At 38.2% G+C, this 27,999-nt stretch overlaps 6 protein-coding genes across 6 annotated transcripts; 5 read left to right on the forward strand and 1 right to left on the reverse strand.

The window, feature by feature from the left end:
- The first annotated feature begins 2,448 nt into the window (after positions 1–2,448).
- On the forward strand, positions 2,449–4,553 carry LOC121530240 (zinc finger protein 670-like). Its single transcript, XM_041818976.1, has 4 exons — positions 2,449–2,672; positions 2,728–3,903; positions 3,981–4,330; positions 4,394–4,553. The coding sequence occupies exons 1-4, from the start codon at positions 2,490–2,492 to the stop codon at positions 4,548–4,550; spliced, it is 1,866 nt and encodes a 621-aa protein (XP_041674910.1). The 5' UTR covers positions 2,449–2,489; the 3' UTR covers positions 4,551–4,553.
- A 35-nt stretch (positions 4,554–4,588) lies between these two features.
- LOC121530239 (leishmanolysin-like peptidase) lies at positions 4,589–27,999 on the reverse strand. Its single transcript, XM_041818975.1, has 8 exons — positions 27,228–27,999; positions 9,287–9,435; positions 7,655–7,685; positions 7,508–7,590; positions 7,333–7,444; positions 6,590–6,975; positions 5,814–6,520; positions 4,589–5,749 (listed from the first exon to the last, which is right to left on the reverse strand). Exons 1-8 carry the CDS (start codon positions 27,357–27,359, stop codon positions 5,292–5,294), a joined length of 2,058 nt encoding a protein of 685 aa, XP_041674909.1. The 5' UTR covers positions 27,360–27,999; the 3' UTR covers positions 4,589–5,291.
- LOC121530242 lies at positions 10,333–12,880 on the forward strand. The gene is made up of 4 exons (XM_041818990.1): positions 10,333–10,417; positions 12,262–12,422; positions 12,473–12,649; positions 12,722–12,880. The coding sequence occupies exons 1-4, from the start codon at positions 10,333–10,335 to the stop codon at positions 12,878–12,880; spliced, it is 582 nt and encodes a 193-aa protein (XP_041674924.1).
- Positions 13,573–14,138, forward strand: LOC108113097. The gene is made up of 3 exons (XM_017223555.2): positions 13,573–13,680; positions 13,743–13,919; positions 13,980–14,138. The coding sequence occupies exons 1-3, from the start codon at positions 13,588–13,590 to the stop codon at positions 14,136–14,138; spliced, it is 429 nt and encodes a 142-aa protein (XP_017079044.2). The 5' UTR covers positions 13,573–13,587.
- Positions 14,299–15,179, forward strand: LOC121530244. Its single transcript, XM_041819005.1, has 4 exons — positions 14,299–14,361; positions 14,417–14,558; positions 14,615–14,790; positions 14,843–15,179. Exons 1-4 carry the CDS (start codon positions 14,299–14,301, stop codon positions 14,996–14,998), a joined length of 537 nt encoding a protein of 178 aa, XP_041674939.1. The 3' UTR covers positions 14,999–15,179.
- Positions 17,664–20,578, forward strand: LOC108109794. Its single transcript, XM_041818977.1, has 4 exons — positions 17,664–17,672; positions 20,059–20,133; positions 20,183–20,359; positions 20,420–20,578. The coding sequence occupies exons 1-4, from the start codon at positions 17,664–17,666 to the stop codon at positions 20,576–20,578; spliced, it is 420 nt and encodes a 139-aa protein (XP_041674911.1).

Here is a 27,999-nt window from a genome sequence, read left to right on the forward strand (position 1 = left end):
TTTAGAGATGCCACTGCATCCCTCGACGCGAGTTTTCATCCGGCCATGCCCTTTTTAAAGCCCACAAACCGCGGAAAGCTGTGGCGCCCATAATATAATATTATATTGAGTGTCTTTATTTGACCTATATAACACATTTTTGTCAATATCTATCGATTTAACAAAGATTTTTCAAATAGGAACATTAGTTCGCTATTTATGAAGAAATGTAGGTTAAGATGCGCTGGTATCTTAAGATTATAAATATTTCATTTCAAGTTTCTAGCTTTAATAGTTCCTGTGATTTCAGCGATTTTAGTTCTCCGTAAATTGTGGGCTTTAGAGTGGGCGTGGCAGTTAATAAAATAATACCGATTGGAGCTCGAAAGCATAGACTCTATTTTGACGTCATTTAAGATAGGCAATAAATATTTTCTTAGGACCAACGTCAAGGAATTATGATTGCAATTCCCTTTTAGTTTATTAATATTTCCTACTTGCTGCTGATTAAAAAAATCTGCCTATAAAAAAGCTTTATCAATATAAAGCTGATATGTATAATTTACCATTGTAAATTTCCCTATAAATACTGAGGCGATCAACGGCAGCATCACAATAATAATTCATTTACTGAAAAATGCGTTTCATTTTGCTTATAACTGCTTCGTTGTTGGTAAAAAAGTATTATTTTTTCTTTATTTTTCGTTACTTTATTATCATTTTAGAGCTATACATGTGGAGCTCAAAGTGATTTCGACACTTCAACAGATGCGGACAGTAACACATCAGCAAGTACAGACGAAGACACATCAAAGGAATCTGATGGCTCCAAAGATATTTTTGGATATTCGACGACGGATAAGTCCCTGCCTCCGATCGTCACCTTACCCGAGTCGGATAAGAAGATCCTGTGCAATTTTGTGGGCTCTTTTCAAAATACTAGAATGGAAATATTTTCTATTATTATGAATGCCAACTTTATGTTCGATGCGGAGAAATATTTCACGGACAAGTTACGAGAGATAGTAGAGGGATCGGTCAATGGAACGAATGACAAAGAGTATTTTGGAATCGATAAAGCTCAAGCACTCATGATTACCCATAACAAGACTGCATTCGAGATATTTTCCAAAGAAAACATCGTAAAGGCGCACACTCTTAATCTGCGCAATACAATTTATCAGGGAATGATGACCATCTATAAGGAATTATTAATCGACGCCAAAAAGGTGAAAAACAGTTTAAGCAAGGAAACCGCGGAATCTGAGCAGGAATTCCTCTCATTATTTGAACACATAAAAACACCAACATACGAGCACAGCTTAAACTATCACACTTATTTGGCTAATATTTTTAATCGCCTGGAAAAAAAGGTCAAACACAGGTATCAGTGTCTAACAAAACATTTCTAATTTACCAGCTATGATACAAATTTTTCTAAATTATTTGCCCTTTATAGTTGGTCAACTTTGTTTCGGAATAATAATTTGAAATTCTCAATAAAGTCATTAAACCTATATATTGATATATATATTATATATTATTTTAATTTTCTGTTTTGGGCGAGTATCGTCGCGTGATGTGCAACTGACCACCTCGGGCCCAACCGACCGAAGGGTGCAGTCTTCTGGCGTACGTCTCTACGTCTTTACGTAAAACCAAGCACACCTTTGGCTTTATTAACCATATAGGAAATGTGGTCGGAAAACTTAAGTTTTGCATCGAGTAAGACGCCAAGATCTTCGACTGCCTTAATTCTTTCCAGAGCTACACCATGCAGGATGTAAATGGGTAGATGAGGGTTTAGGCCATTGCTTTGCACTTAGAGCCGTTAAGATTAAATATTTCAGTGCACCAGGCAGGGTCGTTGGAAGGGGCAGGAAGGTGCATTTATTTTTTTTGGAAATTTTTCACTAATCAATTTTTTGAAAAAAAAAAAAAAAAAGAAACAACAAAATGCAAATTTTTCCTGGCTGTTATGCAAAAAATCAGGCAAAAAAAGGCTTAGAGCTTAGTCAAAGACTGATTTTTTTAGCTTTAGACCGAAACTTTTTTGGCCGAATTCGGAAATATCATTTTTTAGGAATATTTGCTCATTTGACAGGTCGAGGGTATTTTTCGAGCATATTTTGTATTTGGCGGTCAGTAATTTAGAGTATATTTTACATTTGGCGGTAAGTAAAATGAGTGATGAATTGGCTAGCGAAAAGAAAGTTCTTCTTTCTCTCAGTACAAAGCTGCAAGCCAACACAAAAACTTCAATAAATATGAGCAGTGCTCATTGAGCACCATTTCATGTTTTTGTGTTAGTAAGGGCTCTGCCGTATAGCGAATTTTTGCACCCCCTGTACTAAATAATACATTTACGATATTCGTTTGGAACCACTGAACCAAAAAGAAACTTCAGCCCTGGTTGCTTGCGCAGTGCCCGACCCTGGGACTTAATCAGAAGCGGGGCTGTTAATCAAAACAAAACAACAGTGGTTGTACAATTTAAATGATTTTTAAAAATGTCGAGTATTTCCGCTGGAAAACAAGTCGCTAATGGAAATCCTACACTTTGGCATCGATGGTGTCGCCTGTGTGCCCACGAGCATCCGACAAACCGTACTTTGTACACCGAAGAAGATCAACCAAACTCTCAAAACACGACTTTGTTGGCCATGACTATAGGAAAATACTTCTGGGTGGATGTAATTATTGTTAATTTAAATGTGTATCCCATGAAAGTAAAATAATTCCTTTCAGATCAAAAAAGAGGATGCGCTGAGCAATTATCTGTGCTCCGAATGCTTTACATTGATGGATTGCCTCATTGACTTTTCAGATAGAGTTCGCAAAGTGCAAATCGTTTTCAACAGATTACAGTCCTTAAATCGGGAAAATTTAGTGAATTTTGAGGAAATTCGAAAGGATTGCGGTTTAGAAAACGATGAATGGAAACATATGATATCCAGAACAGTTGAAGGGCATCTTATGCAGAAAGAAGAGGGATTCATGGATGAGGTTGGAGCAATAGCTGAAAATGAAATAACCACAGATGAGGTGGAAGAGCAAATTTTAATAATACCCCAACTGGTGGAAAAAGAAGAACACTTTCAGTCAAAAGAAGCGATTATTAATGAACTAGATGTCGTTCAGGAAGAACTTGAAATCAGTAGAACGAACGAAGAACAGGAAATCTTGGAGGAAAGTGAATACCTTGCGGAGGAAGAAGTTGAAACTGTGGAGGAAGAAATAGACGAAGCAGAAGCGCTGGAGACCTCAGAAAGCTTAATAGAAGTTGATCACATACCAGAGGAAGACTACATCGAAGAGTCGCAAATAATAGAAGAAAGTCAAGTGGAAGACTTTCATGTGGAAACCTATGAACTTTTATCTCAAGCTGAACAAAGTTTAAAAGAAAAAGAAACTGAGGAATCCATTGAATCTGAAACAGATACTCAAAATGATTCTATTCCGGATAATCTCGTTAAGGACGTGGAAGATATACCCGCGGAACCAGTCATCTATACTTGCCACATTTGCAATAAGCCGTATAAAAAACCCATGGCATACAAACGACACATGGTGGAGGTGCACAACACTGAGGCCAGGGATTTACCGCGTTTGGAATGCAACCAGTGTGGACAATGTTTTCTTACCGCCACCCAGATGGCCTCCCACTATAAATGCCATTTACCCACCACACCAAAGCCTGATAACTCTTGTATATTCTGCAAAAAACTTTTCACCACCCCGGGAACTCTCAAGCGACATATCGAAGGGGTACACAAAAAGATCAAGCCCTATGTATGTGATCTCTGCGGCAAGAGCTTCAATTACATCACCGGCTTAAAAGATCACAAACTGGTCCACACTGAAGAGTGCCCCTTCGAGTGTCCTGTGTGCAAACGTCGATTTAAAAATTTGACAAGACTAAAGGTAGGCAAACACATTTATAATGGCTTCTTGGTTTCCAAATTTTTAGAGATGTATATGACTACCCAATACTGTTTTAGATTCATTCCGATACGCACAGTGACAAAATCTACGAGTGTACTATATGCGGCGTAAAACTTAAGACCCGGCGCACCTTCAATAAGCACAAATTGGTCCACTCGGATGAACGGCAATTTAAGTGTGATGTCTGCGGATCGGCATTCAAGCGGAGCAAGACACTAAAGGCGCATCTCATCCTGCACACCGGCATCAGGCCTTACAAATGCAACTTCTGCGGAAGGGACTTTTCCAACGGTTCCAATTGCCGATCGCATAAGCGCCAGGCGCATCCTAAAGAGCTGGCTGAGGAGGAATCGCGGGGAGTGTCTCGTTCCATACTTTTACCCATGCTGAATGAACTGACCAAGGCGTAAGTAGCAGCAATATAATATATTATCTTATAATTTTAAATTAATATTTTAAATTTTTTTAGTTCCAAACTTATAAAAACACCCGCGAGGCCTAGCAAAACAAAAGGTAGTAGGCCAAAAGTGTCTACTAAAGAGCCAGAAAGTCACACTGAATCACCCACAAAGGAAACGGATGGTGCTATCCTCTACGAGCTGGTCGAGGAGCTTGATTACTCCTAAGTATTTAAATAAACTTTATTTAGAAACTATTTTAAAACTTGCGATTATAAGTGGTTTATTCACAATTCATTTTTACGTTCTTAAGAGCTAGATTACAAATCGAGGGCTGAGTTTACAATTCTTAAATGCTTGACAGGCAGCAGAAATAGAAAAACACATTGAACTTAAGCGAAACTAATCGAATAGATAAATCACAAGGCAATCAACAAATTTCGAAAACCATATTCATAATAAATAACAAAGAATCAAACAACAAGCAAAGTGGAACTGCTTAATGCCACAGTACCAAATATCAAATATTTTTCGCAACAGGCTTTGGAATGTAGATCAGAAACAGAATTGTCTTTGGATGCTCCTCATTGAAGTATATAGAGCCGTTTCAAAGTGCATGAAACATCCAAGGGCACCTTAAAAAATCACATTTTGGGATGGACAAAATACAAATACGATTAAATAGTAATATGTTTCGAAGGAGCGGTCAAATTGAACTGTTGAGCAAAAATTAATAAAATGAAGCTACAAAAAGTAGTCGAAGAACAATGTTTAGTTCTTTTACTAGTTGTCCAAAGAGGCTAAATTTCTTTGCCTAAAAATCCGACCCACTCAGATTTTGGTAGTATTACACTTACGATCGACCTAAATCTAGACAAGTTGAGCTTATATCATACAGCTAAAATGTACAAATTTCACTAAATACATATAGAGCAAGTAAAACTGCACCCCTGCATCATCCTGACCAGCCTAACTGAGTCCACATCGCAGGCCGAAAAGCAGGAGAGCAGCGGTCATTATGGCCACGGAAAGTGATACTTCGCTGCCCGCTCCACAAGCGAGAGTGTCGCGCGGGTACTTGTTGAGCGGATCGGGCTCCTCGCCCGGGCGACACTGTTTGCCCTGGGCGGCAAACTGTTCTCCGCATAGCTCATGGCACGGCGGACACATGATTGCCCCCTTGTGCAGCCATCCATTAGCCGCAATTCGAATGGAGAGCTTTTGTCCGGGAAATGAGCACTTGTAACTATAGTTGCCCACCAAGATGTACAGTCGCCCATCGAAACAGTCATACTTGTAGCATCCACTGCCCCAGTGCTGCCACTCACGAGTCTGATGACAGGATCGCTCCTCCCACATGGACTCACTGTGGTCGAAGCACTTGGCTCCCTCGCCATAACTCTCCAAGGCGAAGTTCTTTTCAGGTTCTGCAAGATAAGATAAAATGTGAGTTAAGCTAGTAATTCAGGTCATGATGTTGCCTTGGCTTACTAGGATTATTCTCCGTGAATCGACAATGAGATCCTCGCACTATCACATTCTTGCTGCGCCAGGTGAACTCCTGAATGTATGGACAATGGTCGGCCAAAGAGACGGACCCACCGTAGTATCCCTCTTCTCCATCCTTCACGTGATTCAGGCTGTCAAAGTTCTGATAGCTCTTAGGCAGCTCGAACTCATGGCGAATAAGGTTGCACAACGCCACAGAGTTGCGATCATCTGTGCACTCGGTTTGAAGGGGATCCTGTTTAACCTTCGAACAGAAGGGATGTATGGAGCGGCCCCTGGCATGGTTATACTGTATCCAGTCCTTGCAGCTGCGCATGGCAAACGCACATCCCAATCCCTTTCCCCAAGTAAGCGGCGTTGCCATGGAATAGTTGGCCCGATACCAACCGGAGTCCTCCATCAAAGCGAGGGTGATGCGCGAGAAGACCGGCGACTGTGTGTGCGTGCCAGTCATGGCCTCATTCTCGAGGATGCGCTTTTCCCAGTGGGTCAGGGCAGTACCTTCACCACCCTGATCCTCCAGCTCAGCGCCCTCCAGTTTATTGCAATTGAAGTGGGCACGCACCTCGGCAATCACTCGCGGCGTGACCATCATATCCACTACTTTGTTAACATGGCCACCACGCACAGACCAGTTCTCTCGCACCACCTTGCGGATGGTTTCGTTGCTCCATTGATGGATCTGCAATCTGAGATGGGATTTTGTGAATTTCAATTGGATTTTCTTCTAGCAGTAAATGGAAACATTGTAAGCTTACTTCTCATTCAGGTACGGCTTGCCAGTGTCAGACTTTCTTGGAGTCCGGGGTTTTCCTTCATCATCCCTGAAGAAAGCGTACAGACTTACGGAGAAGCCCAAAGCATGAAGGATTTCATGTTTTACAGTGGAGATCAGTGTTTGTAGCTCCTGCGGCTTTGTACTGATACTCTCCGGACAGAGATTCGCATGACCAGCGATTGGACGATCCAGAGCTGCTTCCTGCTGACAATGGGCCGCATAGGCCACCGTCAGACCCTTAAAGCAACGCTGTGTTTGTCTAGCAGACACATAAAAGACAAAATCTGCATTCTCAATGCCATCTCCCGGTTGCGTATTGCTATCTATTCGACAGTTCTGACCTGTGGCATTACACACTCGACAGACCTAAAAGAATAAAGAAATAAAAAAAGAAAGAAATGTTAATAAGTTTTTAAATATTTTGCATAAAATAAATCCCAATAATATTAACTTTTTTAAAAAGAAAAAACTTATTTGTTACTTCACACAAAAAAGCAATTTGCGAAGGGTGTTGTAAGCTTCCAACTATTTAAGTGACCCATGATCAAAGCTGCAATTGCTCATTGCCTAAACCAGTTTTGAATTAAGCTGCATGTATTTTCCTCAAGGCCTTTCCTCGAAATTAGGCGTTTCGAGCAAAGTTAGGTGTGGTGGTAATTTCCCAGAATTTTGTTGGCCTAAACTTGAATGGAATTCATGGAAAACTTTGTTAAGGATACGTACGTCCAAGTGAGCGTCGGGCACCTGGACCTCACCACACATCGTCGTCGCCTTGCAGTGGTCAATGCAGTGGGTGTGGCCGTTTTTCACGTACACCTGGGTGCTGTCGCATTTCCTGAAATTTCAGTAATAAATATTTAATACAGTTTGCCGATTTTGTTCAAGCGGAAGAACATACCTATTGAGACGAATGACGCCTTTGGTCTCTCGCACCATCAGCGCCTGTTCCCAGAACTGCACGGCTTCAGGGAGCACGGTATCCTAAAATGGGTTAAATCAAAGACATCAGCCACGTTGCCAAGAAAACCAAGAAATGTCAACTCACATTTATCAAATTAAATTTCTCTTCCTCCAACCTGGCAGGGGGTAACCATGAAACAACAAGAAAATATTTTAGTTTATTAGATTCTCTGGGAAAAGAGGTAGCCACAGCAGACGTGGGTGTAGTTTCTGTTAAGATGTAGGCGTTCTGAGAAGTGCTAGAAATCTGAAAAGCCAATTTTGTTTTTATGATAAGAAGCCCTGACAACCGTTTTAGGGTAGGAACTTCATTACGCCGTTAAAGCTTATAAGTCAAGGACAATTCTGCAAAATTTGATTTCCAAGAGAAGGTTCTTTTCTTAAGGACTTTTACTTACAACAAAGAAATAATTTCCAACTAACCATTATTGGTGCTCTTATCTGCGAATAACCTAGCTTACAAAAGTTAACAATAACTACAGATATTTTTGATGTACTTTAATTTCCGGATTAAATACGTCGTCCAAAACTTTAAGCTGATATCAATACAACCAAATAATCGGATTTCAATCGTCTCAGCATTACATTAAACTCAAAACAAGCTCAAAATCAATTTGTAAATGTAAATTCCTCAACGAAAGCACTTTTACGAGAAGGTCGCCCGATATTTACTGTCAACTGTCTGATACTTATACCGGGTAATTGTGTACCTGTTAGCACCTGTTTGAGTCACTTATTCGCGACTAAATTATTCATTGAATTGAAACGGACAGCGAGACCCCAAAATTATAGTCAAGCCGAGTCAACTCTCCGCTTTCCTGTTGACCTTGTCCCCTGCCAATACTCTCTAAAATCGATCGGTCAGATCGAAACGAGTGTTAACTGTCAGCCAATCTGGCCAGTTATAGTGGCCAAATGGCTAGTGGCTAGTAACTACCAGCTAGTGACCATGTGGATGGAGCAATCGATGGCTAACCTTAGGAGACAACACCTCGGCCCACTGCGTTTGATTTGGACAAATTGCGCACACACATGGCCAACTGATTCGGGCCTGAAGTATACGTATATTGTTACCCAACGCGGAGCGGCCGTAACGGTGCATGGCCAAAGCAAAACGGTCGGGAGAGTGAGTTATTTACTCGCTTTTGCGCGGCTTTATGTTAACTTGACATTCGGCCAAGTCAAATTGTAAATTGTGTTTTTTCTGTCTGCTTGGCTGGCTGCCATTAAAGTGCAATTAAAGCCAATTTTCAGAGCTGGAGCACAGATTTACACTAAAAGAAACTTAGCTCTGTAAAGTGCGTTTTTAAGGCAAAATAAATCAAATCGCACTTAAAACTTCTCTACATTTATTTTCAGTCTAAAACTACTAATATCAACTGAAGTTCAAAATGGAAAACTTATGAAAATGAAAATAAAAATTTATTTGAAAAGACAATACTTCGGATGAGTGATCAATCTTTTTTGGCAACAATTAATCGTATAAATCTATACCAAAAGCAATTAAAGTTATTAAGAAGTCAATTAAAAACTTATTAGTACCGATTTTCCTGACTAATATACATCATTTTGGGGAAATTATGTAACTTTCCTTTAGAGAAGACTAAGGAATTTTAGCTTGCAAAGTTATGTTAAAATTTAAAATTTTCGTAAAAATATGTTTATAATTTCAAGCTGTTATATATTTATTTTCCAGAGTGTACCCCTTGTTACTCACCTGTAGACGGACTCATCGTAGACAAGCAGAATTCGCAGCGGCTGCTCAGCGGCAACGCTGCGCCGGCGCACGCTATGCCTGGCTGGCTCTCCGGCGGATTCGGAGTCATCTTCGCTATCAGCCAGTTGGATGCGCACGCCATGGACGACCTATAAAACGAAAGATGGATGGATATGATCAGATAGTGCCGAAAGGGAGAGCGGCGGCGGACGGATGGCAGAAGAGAAGAAATCAAGATACTTTGTATATAAAGAAATCAAGAAATCACTGAACGGAGCTTAAACGAAAGCGAAATTTCGTTGTTAACTATTAAATGACGACATGTAGTCAGACAAAGGCCACACAAAAAGGCAGTTCCACGGCGGTAATTGGTCTGCGCAAATTGCAGGGAAATTAATTTTAAATTGCCCGCCAAAATGTCGAACGATTGGCACATCGAAATGTCAATGATTTGTTGGGCTGGTTATTTTGTTTCAGATTTGAATTTGGGTTTGGATTTGGGTTTTATTTTAGCCCGTTGTTTCGGCGATGCCATTGTTTCGATGCTGTTGTTATTATTACTATCGTGCTCTGCGGTCGCATTGTGCAATCTGTGCCAATTATTAGGAATAAATTAGATGTCTTCGTTGAATATGCATGGCGAACCTTTATCCGCAGATAATTCGTCGACAGACAGACAAAGCACTTGACACTCATCAGCATAAATTGTCGACGACATCTGTGAGATGCGCTTGAGTGCTGCTAAAAATATGTGCTCATCAAAAATGTATGTACATTCTGTCTGTCTGTAGGACCGGAAAGCGGTCTTAAAAGGTTCCTAATGCTGTCTCAAGAAGCCGCCGAGGAGAGGGGCTTCGAAAACGAAAGTATCTTTCTTGTCATCAAAGAGTGTCTATCATATATGAATGAAAAGTCAGACAAAGTGAAAGGCAACAACAACAACAACATCATCATCATCAACATCATCAAGAGGGGCAATTGAAATTATAATAAAGCTAATTTGCACACAAGAATTGTATTGACATACAGCTTAGCTGTCGTAATTAATGGAGCACCATATGTCCCTCATCGTGGGAAGTGATTGGTTAGGTGTTCTCACTGTTCTCACCCAAGTGTGGATTGTAACTGCCGGTAAATGGCAAAGTTAGACACCTGCACGAACCCGTTGAAGAAAAAATAACATTCCTATTTATCCAAGAACAACAATAGTTGTGGCAATCGCGATCAGACAAAAGAGTTTGGCATTGAAATGAGCTAAGCAAACAGTGGTGTGGCTGCGATGAAGTGCTGCAGGGTTTGACTGAATCTTGGGATTTATCTAAACACCCATCAAAGTCATCGAAGCTCTAATGACTGCAGATCAGCTGCCAACGTGACAATATCTGTCTGTCATTGTTTCTTTAAGTTTTCAAACATCATTGTTTACGAATAATTATGGATATTGAAGTAATCTCTTCCAGCATAAACTCACAAATTTGATTTACATTTTTAGAACATTGTAATGCGATTTTAGGAAGTGTTCTCTAATTATAAGAAAACTACTACCATTTATAGAGTTTTTTAATTATTGTTAAGTTGCATTATAAAGTAAAGTAAAGACCCTGATGAGAAGATTAGCCATCTGCAATTAGTCTCTCAGTCACGTTCATGAATGATGTACTATATAAGCCCCAATGTTAACCCCTCTATGGCAACGCCCTGCGAAAGTCATGTGCCGTTGAGATAAGTAAAGTAACCATAAACCTTCAAAGAGATATATCTCCAAAGCTTCCCATAATCGTGACAACGACCCTCGAAAAAAAAGTATAACCAACATAATGTACGATCTTCACATTGATCGTGCCCAGATGGGAGGCATTATCCCCAAAAAAAAAACCCCGTAAGCTGTGCTGCGGTTGAGTGCATTGAAAAAGCATTTGAAAAACCGCACAAATTACAAATCATCTGCGAAACGTTTGGCAGGTGAAAGATGATGACGCACAAAACCATTTAGACGGGGCAGCTCGATGAGTTCGCTGTCATTAAGGGGGAAGAGATATAGAAGGGGGCTGGCAAGCGGGTTTATAGCGGTGTCAATATCTTTGCGGTATTAATGCAACCCAAATGCATTGTGATGCGGACCGTTTACAGTTGAATGGCGGTACACATTAATGAACACGATTTTTCTATAATGGGCAACTTAAATCACATTTATGATTATGTATAAGGGTCTACCATTAATGAAAAAAATATATTTGACGGTTTTAATTGAAATTTAATACTAGTTTTGATGGGTAGTTTATACCTTCCTAAAAACACGTTAGTCTAAATGATTAAAATCTTTGATATTTGATTCATTTATAAACGCTTAGTTGCAAAAAAAACTAATTGAAAAAACGAGTTTTTTATTGCTTCAGAAATTTATAAATAAAACATATATTCCAAATAGTTTTAATGGCTTGTATTTAACCATAAAAATACCCGAACAAACTATAAATAATTGAATAACCAATATATAATAACGACTATTAGATACCCCTTATTTTTACAGTCCAGTAGATAATGTTATTTGTACTTTCCATAGAGACACCTGTTGGTAATATCATGTCCTAAAATATGTCTTTCAAGACATGTGAGACATCTATCTGGCTGGACATCTCTAAAGTCTGCATGACCAATCCCCATTCTTGCTCAATCTGTTTCTGAGTTGTCAGCACTTATAAGGACTTACGGATAAATGGACATTGCTGATCCTCCAAGTGATCCCATAATTTATTACATTATTTTCAACGAAACAATATACCTTTTCACTTTACGATCGAAGGGTATAGCTACACGACGAACTATTTCTAACATCGAAACCATAAGGTTTAGTACTCAACAATAAAATGTCCAGAGCACTAGTTATATATTTCTGCATATTTTGTTTAAAACTTATTACCTATAGCCATGTAAGTAAATAGTAAAATATATATGGCTTAAGGATGAAAACGTAGCTCTTTTGAAGGTTGTCAATGGGTCCTATAAGTTTAACTCACTTAACTGCGAAGTCGTCGCTCCAGAAATTGTCTATTTAAAGGAGTGCCGCATCAAGGCTATTGACCGAAAGCATAACAAGTTGAACGTAACAGTTGTTTTAAAAGAAGACATAACCCAGGTAATTTGGGATGTGAAATGTCGGAAATTTAAAAGTAATCTCTGCTGTAGATTGACCTGAATTTTAGAATCGTAAAGCGAGAAATTGGCGGTTGGCATCCCTTTTTTTACAATATCAGAATGGAGGTTTGCGAGTTTTTTAGGAACCGAAGGAAGTTTTTCATTGCCAATTATATGTATTCCATTATGAGGCCATTCTCAAATATCAATCACACCTGTCCATACGTGGTAAGACCACCAATTAAAATATCTTACTATATTAATTAATGAATTTATATATTTTATCTATTCTCTTCCAAGGCTAACGAAGAGATTTCAATTAAAAATTTTTCTCCAAGTGAAGATACAATTCTGGCAAAATTTCCATTGGACTACGGCCAGTATGGCCTTCAATCAGTTTTTTACGTTCGCAATGCGGTGGCATTTAAAGTAAATGGATCTGTTTTATTTTTCAGATAACAGTATAAATGAAAATTGTTCGATTAAAAGATTAAAGAGCACATTAAAAAAATCATTTATAATAAAATTTTCATGTATTTATTAAAGAAAATAAATGTAATTAGCAGAATTCAAACTTTGTAATGCTATTTTGTGGCCATCAAGAACTGTACTCTATTGGACATAAACGCAAAGATATTTTTTAACCGTAAGTAACAGAAATACATTTAATACATACAAACGTAATTAAACTATATGGTATTGTATTAATAATAAAACTTAAAAAGATTTAAGAATAAACAACTTAAAAATAGATAACATTTTAATACTATAAATAAAAATCCAACTATTTTAATATAAACATATACCGAATATGTACTGTACTTCAGTGCCATCAAGTTCAAATATTAAATCAGACAAATGTCATCAGCAATTAGTAAAGTAAAAATGAACCTGTGTAGATTACAACCAATTCAGTGTTAAATAAAAACATGATCAGAGCGCATGTTCCTTGTACATTTGTCTATAACTTGTTTAAACTGTAAAATATAGTAAAATGTTCAAAACACAAGTTATATATTTGTGCGTATTTTGGATTAATCATTTTAGTTATATTCATGTTAGTAAATCATTGAATAACAAATCAGATAAGGATTAAAACCGTTTCTTCCAAGGTCAATGGTTCCTATAAGTTTAATTCACTTAACTGCGAAGTAAGTGCCCCAGAAATGGGGTATATGAAGCTGTGCAACATCAAGGCCATCGATCGAAGGCATAATATGATGAACCTAGTGGCGGTCCTAAATAAAACCATATCACAGGTTGTTCGATAACTGAGATATGAACCAAAAGAAATATATACTAAAGACTATCTTAACTTCAGTTTCAGATACATTTCAAGATAGTTAAGCGCGAAAGTGGCGGCTGGCATCCCTTTTTGTACGATATCAAAATGGACATTTGCCAATTCTTTAAGAACCGAAGAAGGTTTTTCATTTCCAATCTCATATATTCTTTTATGATGCCTTTTACAAACGTCAATCACACCTGTCCATACTTGGTAAAGCCGGAGTTCAAATTTTGTTACTAAATTATATTAATTTTCATTAATTATTCTTAGGTTGGCTCCGAAATGGCGCTTTTGAATTGGACTCCAAACGAGGAAAAAGTAATAGATAAATTTCCAGTGGACCATGGCCAATATGGCATGCAGACCACTTGGTACGTCAACAAAGTAGCGGCCTTAAGAATAAACGGATCTGTTTTATTTTTCAAATGATAATTACCAGAAAAAATGATATTTTAATTTATTCACGTCTAAATTTAGCTCTGATTAAGACAGAAATACCTTAATGTATTATGGATTATTAAAAAGAAATTATGGAAATTATTTTTTTACGCTCTGCAAAGCGAGAAAAAATGTAGTATTTTTTCATGAAATGGAGAGGCAACAAGTTATTTATTTATCCATACTCTGGCTAAATAACCTTTGTATTACTAACGTAAGTAAGATAACGAAGTTCGAAGCATTTTAAAGGACAAATTTCATAGGTGCAGGGGGCCTACAAGTTTAACTCATTAACTTGCGAGGTTGTTCCACCGGAAAGTATTAACAATTATGTGTGCCACATAAAGGCGATTGATCGAAAACATAATATGCTTAGCATTGCATCCTACGCTCTTAAAAACGTCTCAGAAATATTTGAAATATTTAAAACATATTTAACGACTACTAAAAGTAATGTCTACTGCAGTTTGGAATCCATTTCAAAATGGTTAAAAGAGAGATTGGCGGTTGGCATCCTTTTTTGTACGACATGAAATTGGACCTTTGCGAGTTCTTTAAGAACCGAAGGAAGTTCTTTATTCCTAATTTTATATATTCCTTTATGAAGTCATTCACAAATATCAATCACACATGCCCATATCTGGTAAGAAAAAATATCTTACAATAAAATATTAGTTCAATATTTTCAATTAAAGGCCGGCGCAGACTTGGGACTTTGGAATTGGACTCCAGACGAAGCTGGAATCTTATCAAAATTTCCAGTTGAACATGGCCAATACGGTTTGCACACAACTTGGTACATTAATAAAAAACTGGCATTCAAAATGAATGGTTCAGTACTATTCTTTTAAGTGTGTTGGTTATATGATATTTTATTTATTGTGGAACTCGGATAAGAAGCTGTATGTTTAACATGAGTAACTTATAAGTTTATATGTTTAATAAGGCTGCGCGACAATATGTGGTGACGTCTTCAAAAGCAGATACAAGAAGAAGGAATACATAAGAAAATATCGCATAAAGCAATAAAAGGGTAGCTTAAGAGTGACCAAAGTTTGTATATCGATTGTTGCCCGACAAATCATATTTCAACACTCCTTCTCAACAATCATATACTTTATACATATTAATAACAATTCATTTCATTAATACATTTTACATGTTTGTTCTTTTGCAAGTTTTTAGTTAACACATCTGAGACCATATCATTAGTACTTATATACTTAACATCTATTTCATTTTTAGTATATAACTCTCGTACATGATGAAACTTAATATCAATATGTTTACTACGTTTATGCAAAATCGGATTCTTAGCTAAACATTGTGCGCTTTGATTATCGCAATACAACAAAACGGACTTGGTTTCTAAGAAACCCATTTCATACAATAGTTTCTTCAGATATATCGCCTCTCTAGCTGCCGTGGATAAGGCAATGTACTCGGCTTCGGTGCTGCTAAGTGCCACCGAACTTTGTTTTTTGGATTCCCACGAAATTGCCCCGCCAGCAGCAATGAAGACGTACCCGCTATACGATTTGCGATCTGTAGTATCGTTAGCCCAGTCAGCGTCCACGTATCCATGTATCTCCTTTCCAGTAGCCTGATAGTGAAGCTTCATGTTAGCCGTGCCTTTAAGATATCTCAGCACGCGCTTTGCCGAAACTTCATGCTCCTTGTGAGGATTGGCGTTGCGCTGCGCCAGTTTCACTACCGAGTGTAGTATGTCTGGCCTAGTTGTTATAGCCAAATACATCAGGGTGCCTATTAACGATTGATAGCCTTTCTCGTCAATGGCCTTGCATTTGGCGTCATCACATTTGACTTGATGACCCGCCTCCAGTGGTGTAGCTACAGGTTTGCATGTTGACATGCCCCAGGCATGAAGCATCTGCTCGACATACTGCTTATGGCCGATAGCTATGCTGCCAGTTTCGCCATCGCGCTCAACTTCGATGCCCAAAAAGTGATTGAGCTGGCCGCCATCCACAACATCAAACTTATTAGCGATTGATGCTTTGATGCCCAAAAGTTCATCTTTATTTGAGCTGGCAAGTAAAAGATCGTCAACATAAACTGCTATTATATTTATACTACCTTGTCCATTGCGTACATATACGCACGGCTCGCTGACACACGGTGTAAAACCAAGTTTTTTCAATACTGCGTCGAGCTTAGTATTCCATTCTCTGCCGCTTTGTTTAAGCCCGTACAGAGACTTCTTTAGCTTTAGGACCTTCTCGGGAAACTCTTCGCTTACGAACCCATCTGGTTGCCGCATGTACACGTCCTCCGATAGCTCGCTGTTCAAGTAAGCAGTAGATACGTCCATCTGATGCAAATGCAGCTTCTTCTCAACCGCCAATGCCATGATCATTCTAACGGACGGGTATCTGACCACAGGTGAGAATGTTTCCCAGAAGTCAACACCATAGCGCTGAGCACATCCTTTGGCAACTAGTCTTGACTTAAAGCGCTCTACATAGCCTTCCTTGTCAACCTTTACGCCAAATACCCACTTGCAGCCTATAGCCCTTTTATCTTGTGGCAGATCCACTAGATCCCACGTGTTATTGGCCTCTAGCGCATCCATCTCCTTCTGAATCGATGCTGACCATTCCTGCTTCATTCCTGACTGATTAACCTCACCCAAATTTGCTGGAATGTGTATATCCTCTGCCTTCAGCATATTCAGACAGTTGTATTGCTTACGTGGTCGCCCCGGCTTGCCAGTTTTAACGAGTCTTGGACGCCCTGGTCCACGGGTTTCAGATACAGCAGGCTGCTCTGCCTCATCGCTGATAGCACTCTCGTATTCATCACTGTTCTGATCATCTCCTGTGTCCAAGTCATCCTCTCCGACGTCCAAATCATCCTCTGCCTGAAGCTGCTCATCATTGTTGTCTTGTGCCTGCTGATTATCTGCTACAAAATCATCAAACAATGCCATTTCCATTTTATCGCTTGGAGATCCACCTACATTATTTTCCATGAAAATAACATCTCTGCTTTCAATAACTTTCCTTGATTTAGGACAAAACAAACGATATGCTTTTGCCGTTGCTGAATAGCCAATCATAACGTATTCATTACCTTTTTGGCTAAACTTCTTTTTATGGGCTTTATTCAATACGATTGCCTTTGAGCCAAAAACCTTGAGGTGCGACACATACGGTTTCTTGCCAACCCACGCCTCATATGGTGTCATGTTGCACAACGCTTTTGTTTCTGACCTATTGCGCAGATATGCTGCAGTCTGTACTGCCTCAGCCCACAGGCTCTCATCTGCGCTTGAATGAATCAACATACTCCTGGCCATTTCTGCCAGAGTGCGATTTGCTCTTTCGGCAACTCCATTTTGCTGTGGAGTATAGGGTACTGTCAGCTGTCTTACTATACCGTTTTCAGTAAGAAATTGTCCAAATGCGTGGCTCACGTACTCGCGCCCGTTATCGCTTCGAATTGCTTTTACTTTCTTTCCGCGTTGTTTTTCTGCAAACACAACATAGTCTTTGAATGCGCTTAGTATTTCATCACGAGATTTTAAAAAATAAACAGCTGTATAACGCGAGTGATCGTCAATGAACGTTGCAAAATAACGCGCACCCCCCGACAGACGGTTTGTTCATTGGTCCACATATGTCCGAATGAATCAAATTCAACACTTCTTCTGAACGACTTTCAGATTTCTTTGGAAATGGTTTCACACTAATTTTACTTTTGGCGCAAGTCTCACACGCATTGCTGTTTGAGTCAATTTTTGTATTAACTGTTTTTAAACCATTCACCATTCCACCACTCGCCATTTTAGTTAAGCTTGACAAATTTATATGGCCAAAACGATAATGCCATTTCCACATTGCACTGCTGTTTGTATTAGAATACATACACTGCTTCATTTTTATGTCAATCATAAACAAGTCACCATATCTGCACGCTTTCAATATGTCCACATTTTGTTTATCCCTAATCACTGCTTTGTGGTTATCAAAAATGACTTTATATCCATTTTCAACTGCTTTAGCCACCGATATAAAGTTTGTCTGTAACTCTTTTGCATACAACACATTTTTCAGTTCTATTGTGAAACTTTTACACTAACACACACAGTGCCAATGCCATCGGCCAACACAAAATTGGCGCCAGCAAGAAATATTTTTTTCTTTGTGCTCTCTCATTTCTACGAACCACGACTTATCACAACACATGTGTACAGTCGCGCCACTGTCCAGACACCACATTGATTTGCTCAAATTGTCAGTTTTCTTCACATTCGCCAGAATAGCAAGGGCTCTCTTCTTCTCAGTGCTTGTGTCTTTGTCATTTTTTAATTCTTCTTTGCACTGAGCTATAAAATGACCTTCGCGTCCGCACCTATAGCACTTCTTTTTCTTTTTTGTATTACCCTTTTGGTATACATTCTTCGCGCGCGACATAAATGCTTGCTGTACACTGCTGTCCGCAACTTCACTTTTCACTTGTTGTCTCTGTCCTTCTTCAATAATTTTTATTTTCAAGTCAGATAAGGACGGCAACATTTCTCGCGTCTCGATTGCCACAACGAAATTTTCAAATGATTTGCCTAAGCCGGTTAGCAACAAAATTGTAAGCATGTCTTCACTTATGTTCATTCCTATTTCGTTTAACTTTTCCACTATGTCCGAGAATTCACTTATATAGCTTTGCACACTTGTACTTTCTAGCAAGCTCATTCGCAGCAATCTTTTAAACAATGCTATTTTTCTAGCTGGTCCGCGCGGCTGGTACACACTCATTAATTTCTCCCATGCCTCTTTTGACGACGTGCAATTCTTTATGAAGTTAATTTGCGACGACTTTACACCCAGCAATATGCTTGCTAATGCCTTTTCGTCCCGTGTATCAAACAATGCGTTTTGTTCTTGGCTATCCCCTTCATTTTTCACAGTTCTCCCGCACACAATTGGCCACAGATCACTTTGCACCAGAATGCTTTTCATCTGTACCGACCATACCGCGTAATTTTCCTCATCCAACTTTTCGATGGAACATAACCCGTGTCCACTCATGTTCATTAATTTTTTCGCAATCACACACAGTAATTTAAATTAATGTCACAGTTTTTTATCCACACGAGCCCTGGGCCCATAACCTGTTGGTTATATGATATTTTATTTATTGTGGAACTCGGATAAGAAGCTGTATGTTTAACATGAGTAACTTATAAGTTTATATGTTTAATAAGGCTGCGCGACAATATGTGGTGACGTCTTCAAAAGCAGATACAAGAAGAAGGAATACATAAGAAAATATCGCATAAAGCAATAAAAGGGTAGCTTAAGAGTGACCAAAGTTTGTATATCGATTGTTGCCCGACAAATCATATTTCAACAAAGTGCTTACTTCTTAAGCAAATCATTTCAGTTTCACTGGAAACGAATTTAAAAATATTTTAAAAAGTTATGGATTAATAAAAGGGGTTAGTAACGGTAAATAAATACGTTTAATTTCTTGTAAAAATACCTAAAAATTTACATATTAAAAATATTCCTTATTCTTTATTTGATCATGTTTCTAGCCACACTTTCTAGCCATACACACATTGGCTTAGTTAATCTTTGATAAGACGTAATGGCCAACCCGCTTGACAATAAATGTACAGATAAAATCGGGATATTAAAAATATATTAACAAAGTAAACCAGTATAGTCTGAAAATCGAGGACAATTTATATTATTATATCACGAAATGGAGAGAGCGCAAGTTATTAATTTGTTAGTACTCTGGCTAAATATCATTAATATTATTAATGTGAGTAAGAAAAGAAAGTGCGAAGCATTTTAAACCACTAATGTAATAGGTCCGAGGGTCCTACAAGTTTAACTCATTAAATTGCGAGGTTGGATCACCCGATATTATTCCCCATCATGAGTGCGGCATAAAGGCGATTGATCGGAAACATAATATGATCAACATTGCAGCCTTTATTAATAAAACCGTATCAGAGGTAATTTCAATAACCAACATATTATGACTATGATTAATATCTAACCCAGTTTGCAATCCATTTCAAAATTGTTAAACGAGAGATTGGAGGTTGGCATCCCTTTTTGTACGACATAAAAATGGACATTTGCGCGTTCTTTAAGAACCGAAGGAAGTTCTTTATTTCCAATCTTATATATACCTATGTGGCGGCATTCACAAATGTCAATCACACATGTCCTTACGTGGTAAGTTTGACAAAAAAACTATGTTACGATCATACATTAGTATTATATTTTCATTTAAAGGCTGGCACTGAGATGCGACTTTGGAATTGGACCCCAGACGAAGCTGGATTTATATCAAAAGTTCCAGTTGATCATGGCCAATATGGTTTGCACTCAACTTGGTACATTAACCAAGTATTGGCATTTAAAATGAATGGCTCAGTACTTTTTTTTAAATGATTTTTTATTAACAAAACACTAAAAACGTATTTTCTGCACGATGTCACTTCAGTTTTATTGGCAACAAAAATTTTTAAGCAATTCATAAATTAAAAGGGATTTAAAACGGTAATTGCCTGCTTTTTATATCTTGTAAAAAATAATATAAAATATAGTAAAAATATTCTGTTGATAAGAAGGTCGACCAAATGATATCGCCATCCTATAAATGACCATATTTTTAGCCACACTTTCTAGCCACACCGGTATACTCCTCGTATGCACATGACACATTGGCTTATTCAATCGTTGATAAGACGTAATGCCCAACCCGCTTGCATACTAACACACTTTCGAGTGGCAAACAAATTTTGTTCGGTTTGTGGGCCACATTCGAGCATGTCCAGCTTTGGCCATGCGACTCACGTTTAACTCAGAAATGGTAACAATTCAAACAAAAAATAAAAAATATAAATAAAAATGCCAAAGAAAAGCAAAGAAAAGCAAAGAGAAATGTTCGTTTCGGCCACAGTTGGCTGAGCATGCGGCCGCCTGATTACCTCCCGTATTTACTTTTAAAGCCAAAACAAATAAGAGGTGGCTTAAAAAGACCAAATAAAAAAAGAGCTGTCATAAATGGCCAACTGCAAGCCACGCACGCTTGCTCCGGGTGGAGATCTCTCGGCATGGAGATCGGGATTACGAGGCGCCAACGCGGTTTGTCCAGTTGCGCATGCTAATTTGGGCGCGGGAATCGATCATCGATGGCGGTTGAGTAATTATTAACGTCTGTCTCTATGGCTCGGAGCCAGTCGCCCGGTCTGCCAATAGCCAAGCAATCCGTAACTGACAACATTTCTGCGTCTTCATCTCACTCGTTTACACTCTCTTCCGCCCAACAATGTTCCACAGGAAAAAATATCATTTAACGCTTGGAAAGATTAAAAAACCATTAGCCAGGTTTTTAAATCTAGATATAAAATGGGATATACTAAATATATTTTTGAATTTATTAACATTATTATTATTTGAATAATTAAAAGCTTTAAATCATTTTTTAATATGAATTCCATTTTTAGTTCGAAATCAATTAAAGTATTTTTGAGCACATTTTAATTTGCTTTCATAATTATTTTTGCAAAGCTTAAGCATCAGGTTTTCTTTTGTTTAAAATAAATCAATCAAACACTATGTTATCATATTGAAATTAAGTAATACAGACAAATTTATTCACTGCTTATAAATATTCATGTAATTATTGAATCAAAACAGAAATGCAATTTCCATAACGATGCCACAATGTGTTGATATTAAATAATATAATCAGCTTTGTTCCCGTTTCTAATAGCCCAATTTTAGGATTACACATTTTGGAAAAATACGAAAAAGTAAATAGTTTATAAATATTAATGCAACGAATCAATGAAATCAACCTTGATCCCTATTTTGATAAACTAAATGGCAATTTCAATTTAATTTAATCAAGCGAATATTTTGCTTAAATTTACAAAAAAAAAACAGAGTAAATGGGTTAAACATTACAACAAACATTAACCCTATTTTTTCGAGTGTACTTTTCCGCCGGCTGTCACCTGCGTTCAACGCTCGCTCAAGTTCGGCAGATCAATCGAAATCCCGTCTTTCCATTGAGCGTTTGTATTTGGGCTTTCACTTTCGTTCGGCCAGCACTCTCACTCTTGGATTCTCTCGACCAGCTAAGCTTCGGCTCACCAATTTGTGTTTTTACTTTTTTCTTTCTTGTTAATATTTTTCTGAGCCGGGTTTTGCCGATGGCCACACTTTGCATGCTGTGCCACTTTGCTGGCTCTTTTGGTCTGCTCTTTTTTTTAAAGTCCCTGGCTGTCTGACTCATCTGTTCGCCAACTGCTGATTATTTTTACTCAATTCGTTCGTTACCTCACAGTTTGACCGCAAAAAAGCTGTGTGTTTGTTACTTAATTGAAATTATGAACTGCAGCTAATCTAAGGCACTTTAGCACCAGCTGAACGCCCGGATCAGCAGCTAGTCAAGTGGCACAATTTACGCCGCAAACTCAAATAAATTGGATGAGTTCTGAGCGGGATGATAGACCCAGCCAATTGAATAATTGCATTAAATGACAGTAAAAGTTCCATGAAAGCGTTGGTTTTTCGTTTTGTTATAAATATTTCCAGTGAAATTCCAATGAAAATTCCTTTGAATATATTGCACTTCGACAGGTGAAATCTATGAAAAATTTTAACGTAAAATACCAGCAAGTGAATGTATCTCATGCAGCTGATTTTACTTTTTACTCCACAATGCAAAACATTAAATGTTGCATTAAATTTACTTAAGATTAAGAAGTTTATTGTTAAGATGCCAAAATGAATGAATGAGTCAAATCAAAGCTTACACAGCTAAAATCCATTTCATAAATAAACTAATATAAGCAAATTAAATGTGTATTAAGGATTTCATGTAGAAGTCAGTTTAAGTTCCTTTAATTATTAAGACAATGCCTAATTAGTTTGGCATTCAATTTGAGACACGTTCGAGAAACAGCCTTTTGTATTGCACAAGTTGAGCATGAATGGAAGTGAAATTTAATGCCTGTGTTTGCAATTCGAAACGTTGTTGATTGGAGCAAAATGCACAGGGATTTAAAGGGACTTATGCAAGGACCCTGATGAAGAATTGACCTCGCCCAAAATGGATTCACTTTGGGCATGAATCTCTTCCTGCTGAAGACACTTGTTTGCTCGCTTCCAGCTGCCAGTGTTTTGTTTCAAAACAGTTTCGCTTTAATGGCCCTGAAGCGGCATCAACGTGTACATCCATCAGCCATTTGGCCAACTGCGTTTGGCATTCGTTGATAAACGTGTTTTCTCCCCCAGGTGCCCAACTACGCAACTGAGATAAATTCCAGATTTTTACTAGTAGCTCGTCTATTTGCCATTGCTATGGAAACTACTTTGCTACCAATGAAAGCTTCTGCTCTAACAGCAGTTTTAATTGAATGAAAAGAAAAAACGGAAGGCAACTGTAACTGCTAACGTGATGAAGTTCGTCGTTTCTGGTTGAAAATATAACAGCAGCCCCTGGATATTAAACTTTTTAATTTGCCAAAATTACATATGTACATACCTACCATTTTTCTGATTGCTTTTCATATGAGAGAAATGGACTCATAAAATGAAACATGAACATAAAACTAATGTTTTATAATTGACAGCCAACAAAAGCTATGAATAGTTAAAGATTAACTTATTTCATTAGGAGGTTTTCATTTAAACTTTTTTTTTAATAACATTGGAATCCCCACAGAGTTTGTTAATTTGTTTTTATATATAATACTATAATAGTTTTCATTATAACAAATACTTTTTTGAGGCCATAATTTTTGAATGAAAGCTTTTGCTTGTTATTTCATTTTAACTCCGCCTCATGACTTTCCAATTGTATGCAAATTTCATTTGACGGGAATCCCTACAATTTATTTGCTGCAACTCAAGCTTCATGGCTCCTAATTGGCCAATTACACTTGCAATTCCATGAATACCTCACTAGCAAGACGAGTCAGCTCTATTTTTCTGGAAAATACCCGAGAATCCATCATCGATCTCCTTCTCATTCTGCAAGTCGCCTTTTCGAGGATGCTTCAAAGTTTTGTGAATGGCTTCTTGTTGGCTGTCTAAAACGTTTTGCTACAAAGTAACTTTGCTGTTTGTTTAAAGTTTGTTTTCCTCAGGTTGATAAATATTTAATCGTGAGGAATGGTAGGGGGTCTATAATGCAGAAGTATGGCAAGACGGCTATCCACTTAAAATGTAAATGGAAATACAAGCAGATGTTGGCGAAACATATTGGCGAGATGAATGCATTTGCATTTCTGTGTTTATAGTTACCAAGGGGCTCAGCCAAACGGTGTGGCAAATGTAATTTCGACATATCAAAACAAGAAAGTTTGTAAATACTGTAGGGAAGATTATACAGGGGAACAGTGAGAACTAATTAAATCGTTGTTAATATAAATTATTATCTTGTTTAAGCTCAAAGAAAATTTATGTTGACTGCGATTTTTATCCTCCACCGAGAGAGACCCTGCAGTCTCAGCTCAGTTTGATGAAAGCCAAAAAATAATTAAAACCAGCTGAAGTTTCGGAAGTTTGAACTGAATCCTGATTGTACGTTTAAAGTGCACTTTAGGTTCGCTGAGTTGATCGGATTACTGGGTCAGAGAGTACAGTCCACGGCATCACTGACAGTCACGCACACTGGCAACGTGACAAATTATTCAATTTGGGGATTTTTACACAATATTGCGCTCGTTCTGCCTTCTTCAATTTATATAAGTCTAATTACAATTGAGAGCTTCGGTTTCAACTGGACCGGTATTTGGTATGGGTATCAGTGGAGGTATGAGTACTACGTACATATTTTTGGGGTCGTTCGCTCACGCGGTCAGTGGACCCAGACCGCAGCAGGTTTATCTTTATGTTCTTACACAACAACTGCTCCTGACAGGATCAATTTAAATCGGCATGGAGACAGTCAGGCAGACAGATAGACAAAAAGAACATTCCGTTGCCAAAGAAAAAGATACACACAATCTGGGCGACTGTTTTCTGCATTTATAGCAGTTTAAGTTACAGATAATTCAATTAATTACATGCTGGGCGACCTCGACAGCATCGTTAGCCATCGACAGACAGTCGCTGAATTAATTTTCCCCTGCCATTCCAGTTCACTTTTACTTGCTCGAAACCAAAGTGGTTACTCGCTAATTAAGACTTTGTGGTTGCACAGTTTTTCCACATATTCCCCTGGGTTTTAAATTATTAATTCGTGGTTAAGCAGGTTGAGTCATAAAATTTTTTTCTACCCTTTATTATAAAGTTCTGTTAATGGTGACTAAAAATATAAAGATTTAAAACTTTTAATGAAAATATTTGTTTTCTGCAAAATAATCATAAGAGGAAATCAAGAAATTTTCTAATCTACAAAATGTATGACCTATTTTATTCTTAGAAATGAAACTACAAACTCAAGATGTCAAATGATTTCTTTCCAAGAATAATAACTTCGCCGAAAAACTTAATTAAAAAGTTTTAAAAATATATTTTCATTCTGAGAAAGTGCAATTTCCGGTTTTCTGAACATTACAACCACAGAGGACCGACTGTACCGCATACAATATAGTAATCATGTAAATTTCCCCTTTTTGCGCAATTGACTGCGACCTTTATTTATGGCGACGTGGCAATTAAAATGTTGTTGATTGGAAAGCAGTAAAGTGTAAGGAAAAACCCCTTAAAAGAAAAACAAAAGCCGGGTTCAATCTGAATCCAGAGCAACAAGTTGGCGGACATAGTGTGACATTAAACTCTAACTAGACCACTGGATGTGGTGCAGGTGGATGGCGGTTTGGTAAGCGGCACCATGGTGGGTTACCAGTTATGAGTTACCTGTTAATATGCAGCACCACCTGACTTACTGGCAAAACCAACCACACAGATTGCATTGACTGAATACTGAATTACTATGTATACATCTCGAATGCGCATATTATTATCCGGCGGAATTAGTCAATAAGCTGTGGTTGCCATCACCTGCTTATTGTTTCAGTTTATATTTCCATGGCAGAATGGAATTATGAGAACGGCAATTCAGAGCTCCTCTTAAACTCGCACTAATTAGGTATTTTCCAAGGCAGAACGAATCAATTATGAATTTCCAGTGAAAACAGTACCAATTAGGAGCTTGCTGTAATGAGTACAAAGGACACAGACCCGAAGGCGCCGTCAAAACAAGCTGGAAATTTGAGCATCGAAAGCCCAATTTTACTTTGACTGCCCGTTCAAGCTTTTCTGCAATGTTGGTTTTTCCAATCAGATTTTATGCAAGTGCTTACGGGCGGGTATTTCATGTTCATGTTCAACTTTGATCGAAATCCCCCAATAAGCGTGTAGTTTTTAAGAGCCAATTTGGAAGCTAATCTGCGTGTAAAGTTGAATAGGCTTTTGGCCAATAGTAAAATATTTTGTTAGAGGATCTCTTGATACTTTTACAAGTTTCCTCAGGCAAATGAATTGGTTTTTTAGGTAAAGTTTAGAATATCCCTTACCCTTCATTATTAAGATTTTAATTTATTTCTGAGTACATTTAATTTTCACATTTGTTAAATGGGATTGACGTAACGTTAGCCTTGATGAAGCTAGAGATACAAAATCGCCACCTACTTTTAAATAGTCATCATATATGATTATCTGTTATTTGCAGACAATTATCTAAGAAATCATAAAAAATCTGACTAAGAAATCTGGTACTGGCTTATGCTATTGAAATAGTGATAGCTGCTTTTCAATCTCTGAAACTAACTGCCTTATTAAATTTTAAAAATCTGATATTCAATTTTGTAAAATAGTTGATGATAAACAACTTTCAAACTAGCGAAATTCTAGATCGGGAATCCAGCTTTTTTAAGCTAAAACTGATTTTGTGACTTACTTAAATCCCATGGTTAAATCCCATGGAAATGCTACGCACGTGTGTGCAGGTGTGAAAAGCTCCGGTTCCCAAAAATAGCCCTCTCCCCAGGTATTATTATTTGTTTTTGGTTGCCAGGGAAGAGGCGAACCAAAGAGGAGCAAAAGAGGGCCAACACAAACATTTGTGGACTCAACTCACCTCATGGGCCTTGGGATGCTGATGCTGACAGTTGTGAGCGGTGGCCGAAACGAGGAGCCAACAGCAGATTCCAAGGGCTGCCAGGAATTTTGCCATATTCTTTACGGGGCGGGAGAGGGGGCCTTGGGCCATAATGTTTGGGGGTTGGAATATCGAAGCTAATTATAGAGTATTTTGCATTGTTGTGGTCTCCCTCGCATCCGCTAGATGATGAGTAAGCGTACGATTCTCAAAAAACCTTTTAGTTTTCAGTTTGTTTGGAACGGCATTATTGCCTTTTGTTTATATTACGCGTTGTTTGCTTATGTTTGCCAATTTTTCTCTGTTTGCTTTGTCAACCGCGAAAACCGGCTCGATTCGATTCGAGTCCCTTTCCTCTCACTCGCACACACTCTCACACACACACAGAGAGAACTATTGGGGCCTTTGGACTACTTTTTGTTTTTGTTTTCGGGTGGGTGTGTCCGCCAATCTTAGCCCAAGCCACAAAATAAAGCCGAACTGCAGTTTGCGGCAAAACCAAAAGCCCGCACTTAAATGTCAAATTCTCATGAACTGTCCGTGCAGCGAGTGCATTCTGTAGGATTCCCCGTTAACAGCCGGCACAGTGAGCCCTCAATAGTCGCGATACTTGAGCCTTTTCATTCAGCAAAATGATAAAAGCACTTGCTAAGGAGGTGGCGACGGAGTTCCGGCTGGGGTGCTCAAAAACACAAAATACGAGAAAAACGTCCGACGGCGACGTTACCGTTCGCTGGCCGATTTTGTTTTG

This window comes from Drosophila eugracilis, unplaced genomic scaffold (genome assembly GCF_018153835.1).
Source record: "Drosophila eugracilis isolate 14026-0451.02 unplaced genomic scaffold, ASM1815383v1 contig_440, whole genome shotgun sequence".
NCBI classification, from domain to species: domain Eukaryota; kingdom Metazoa; phylum Arthropoda; class Insecta; order Diptera; family Drosophilidae; genus Drosophila; species Drosophila eugracilis.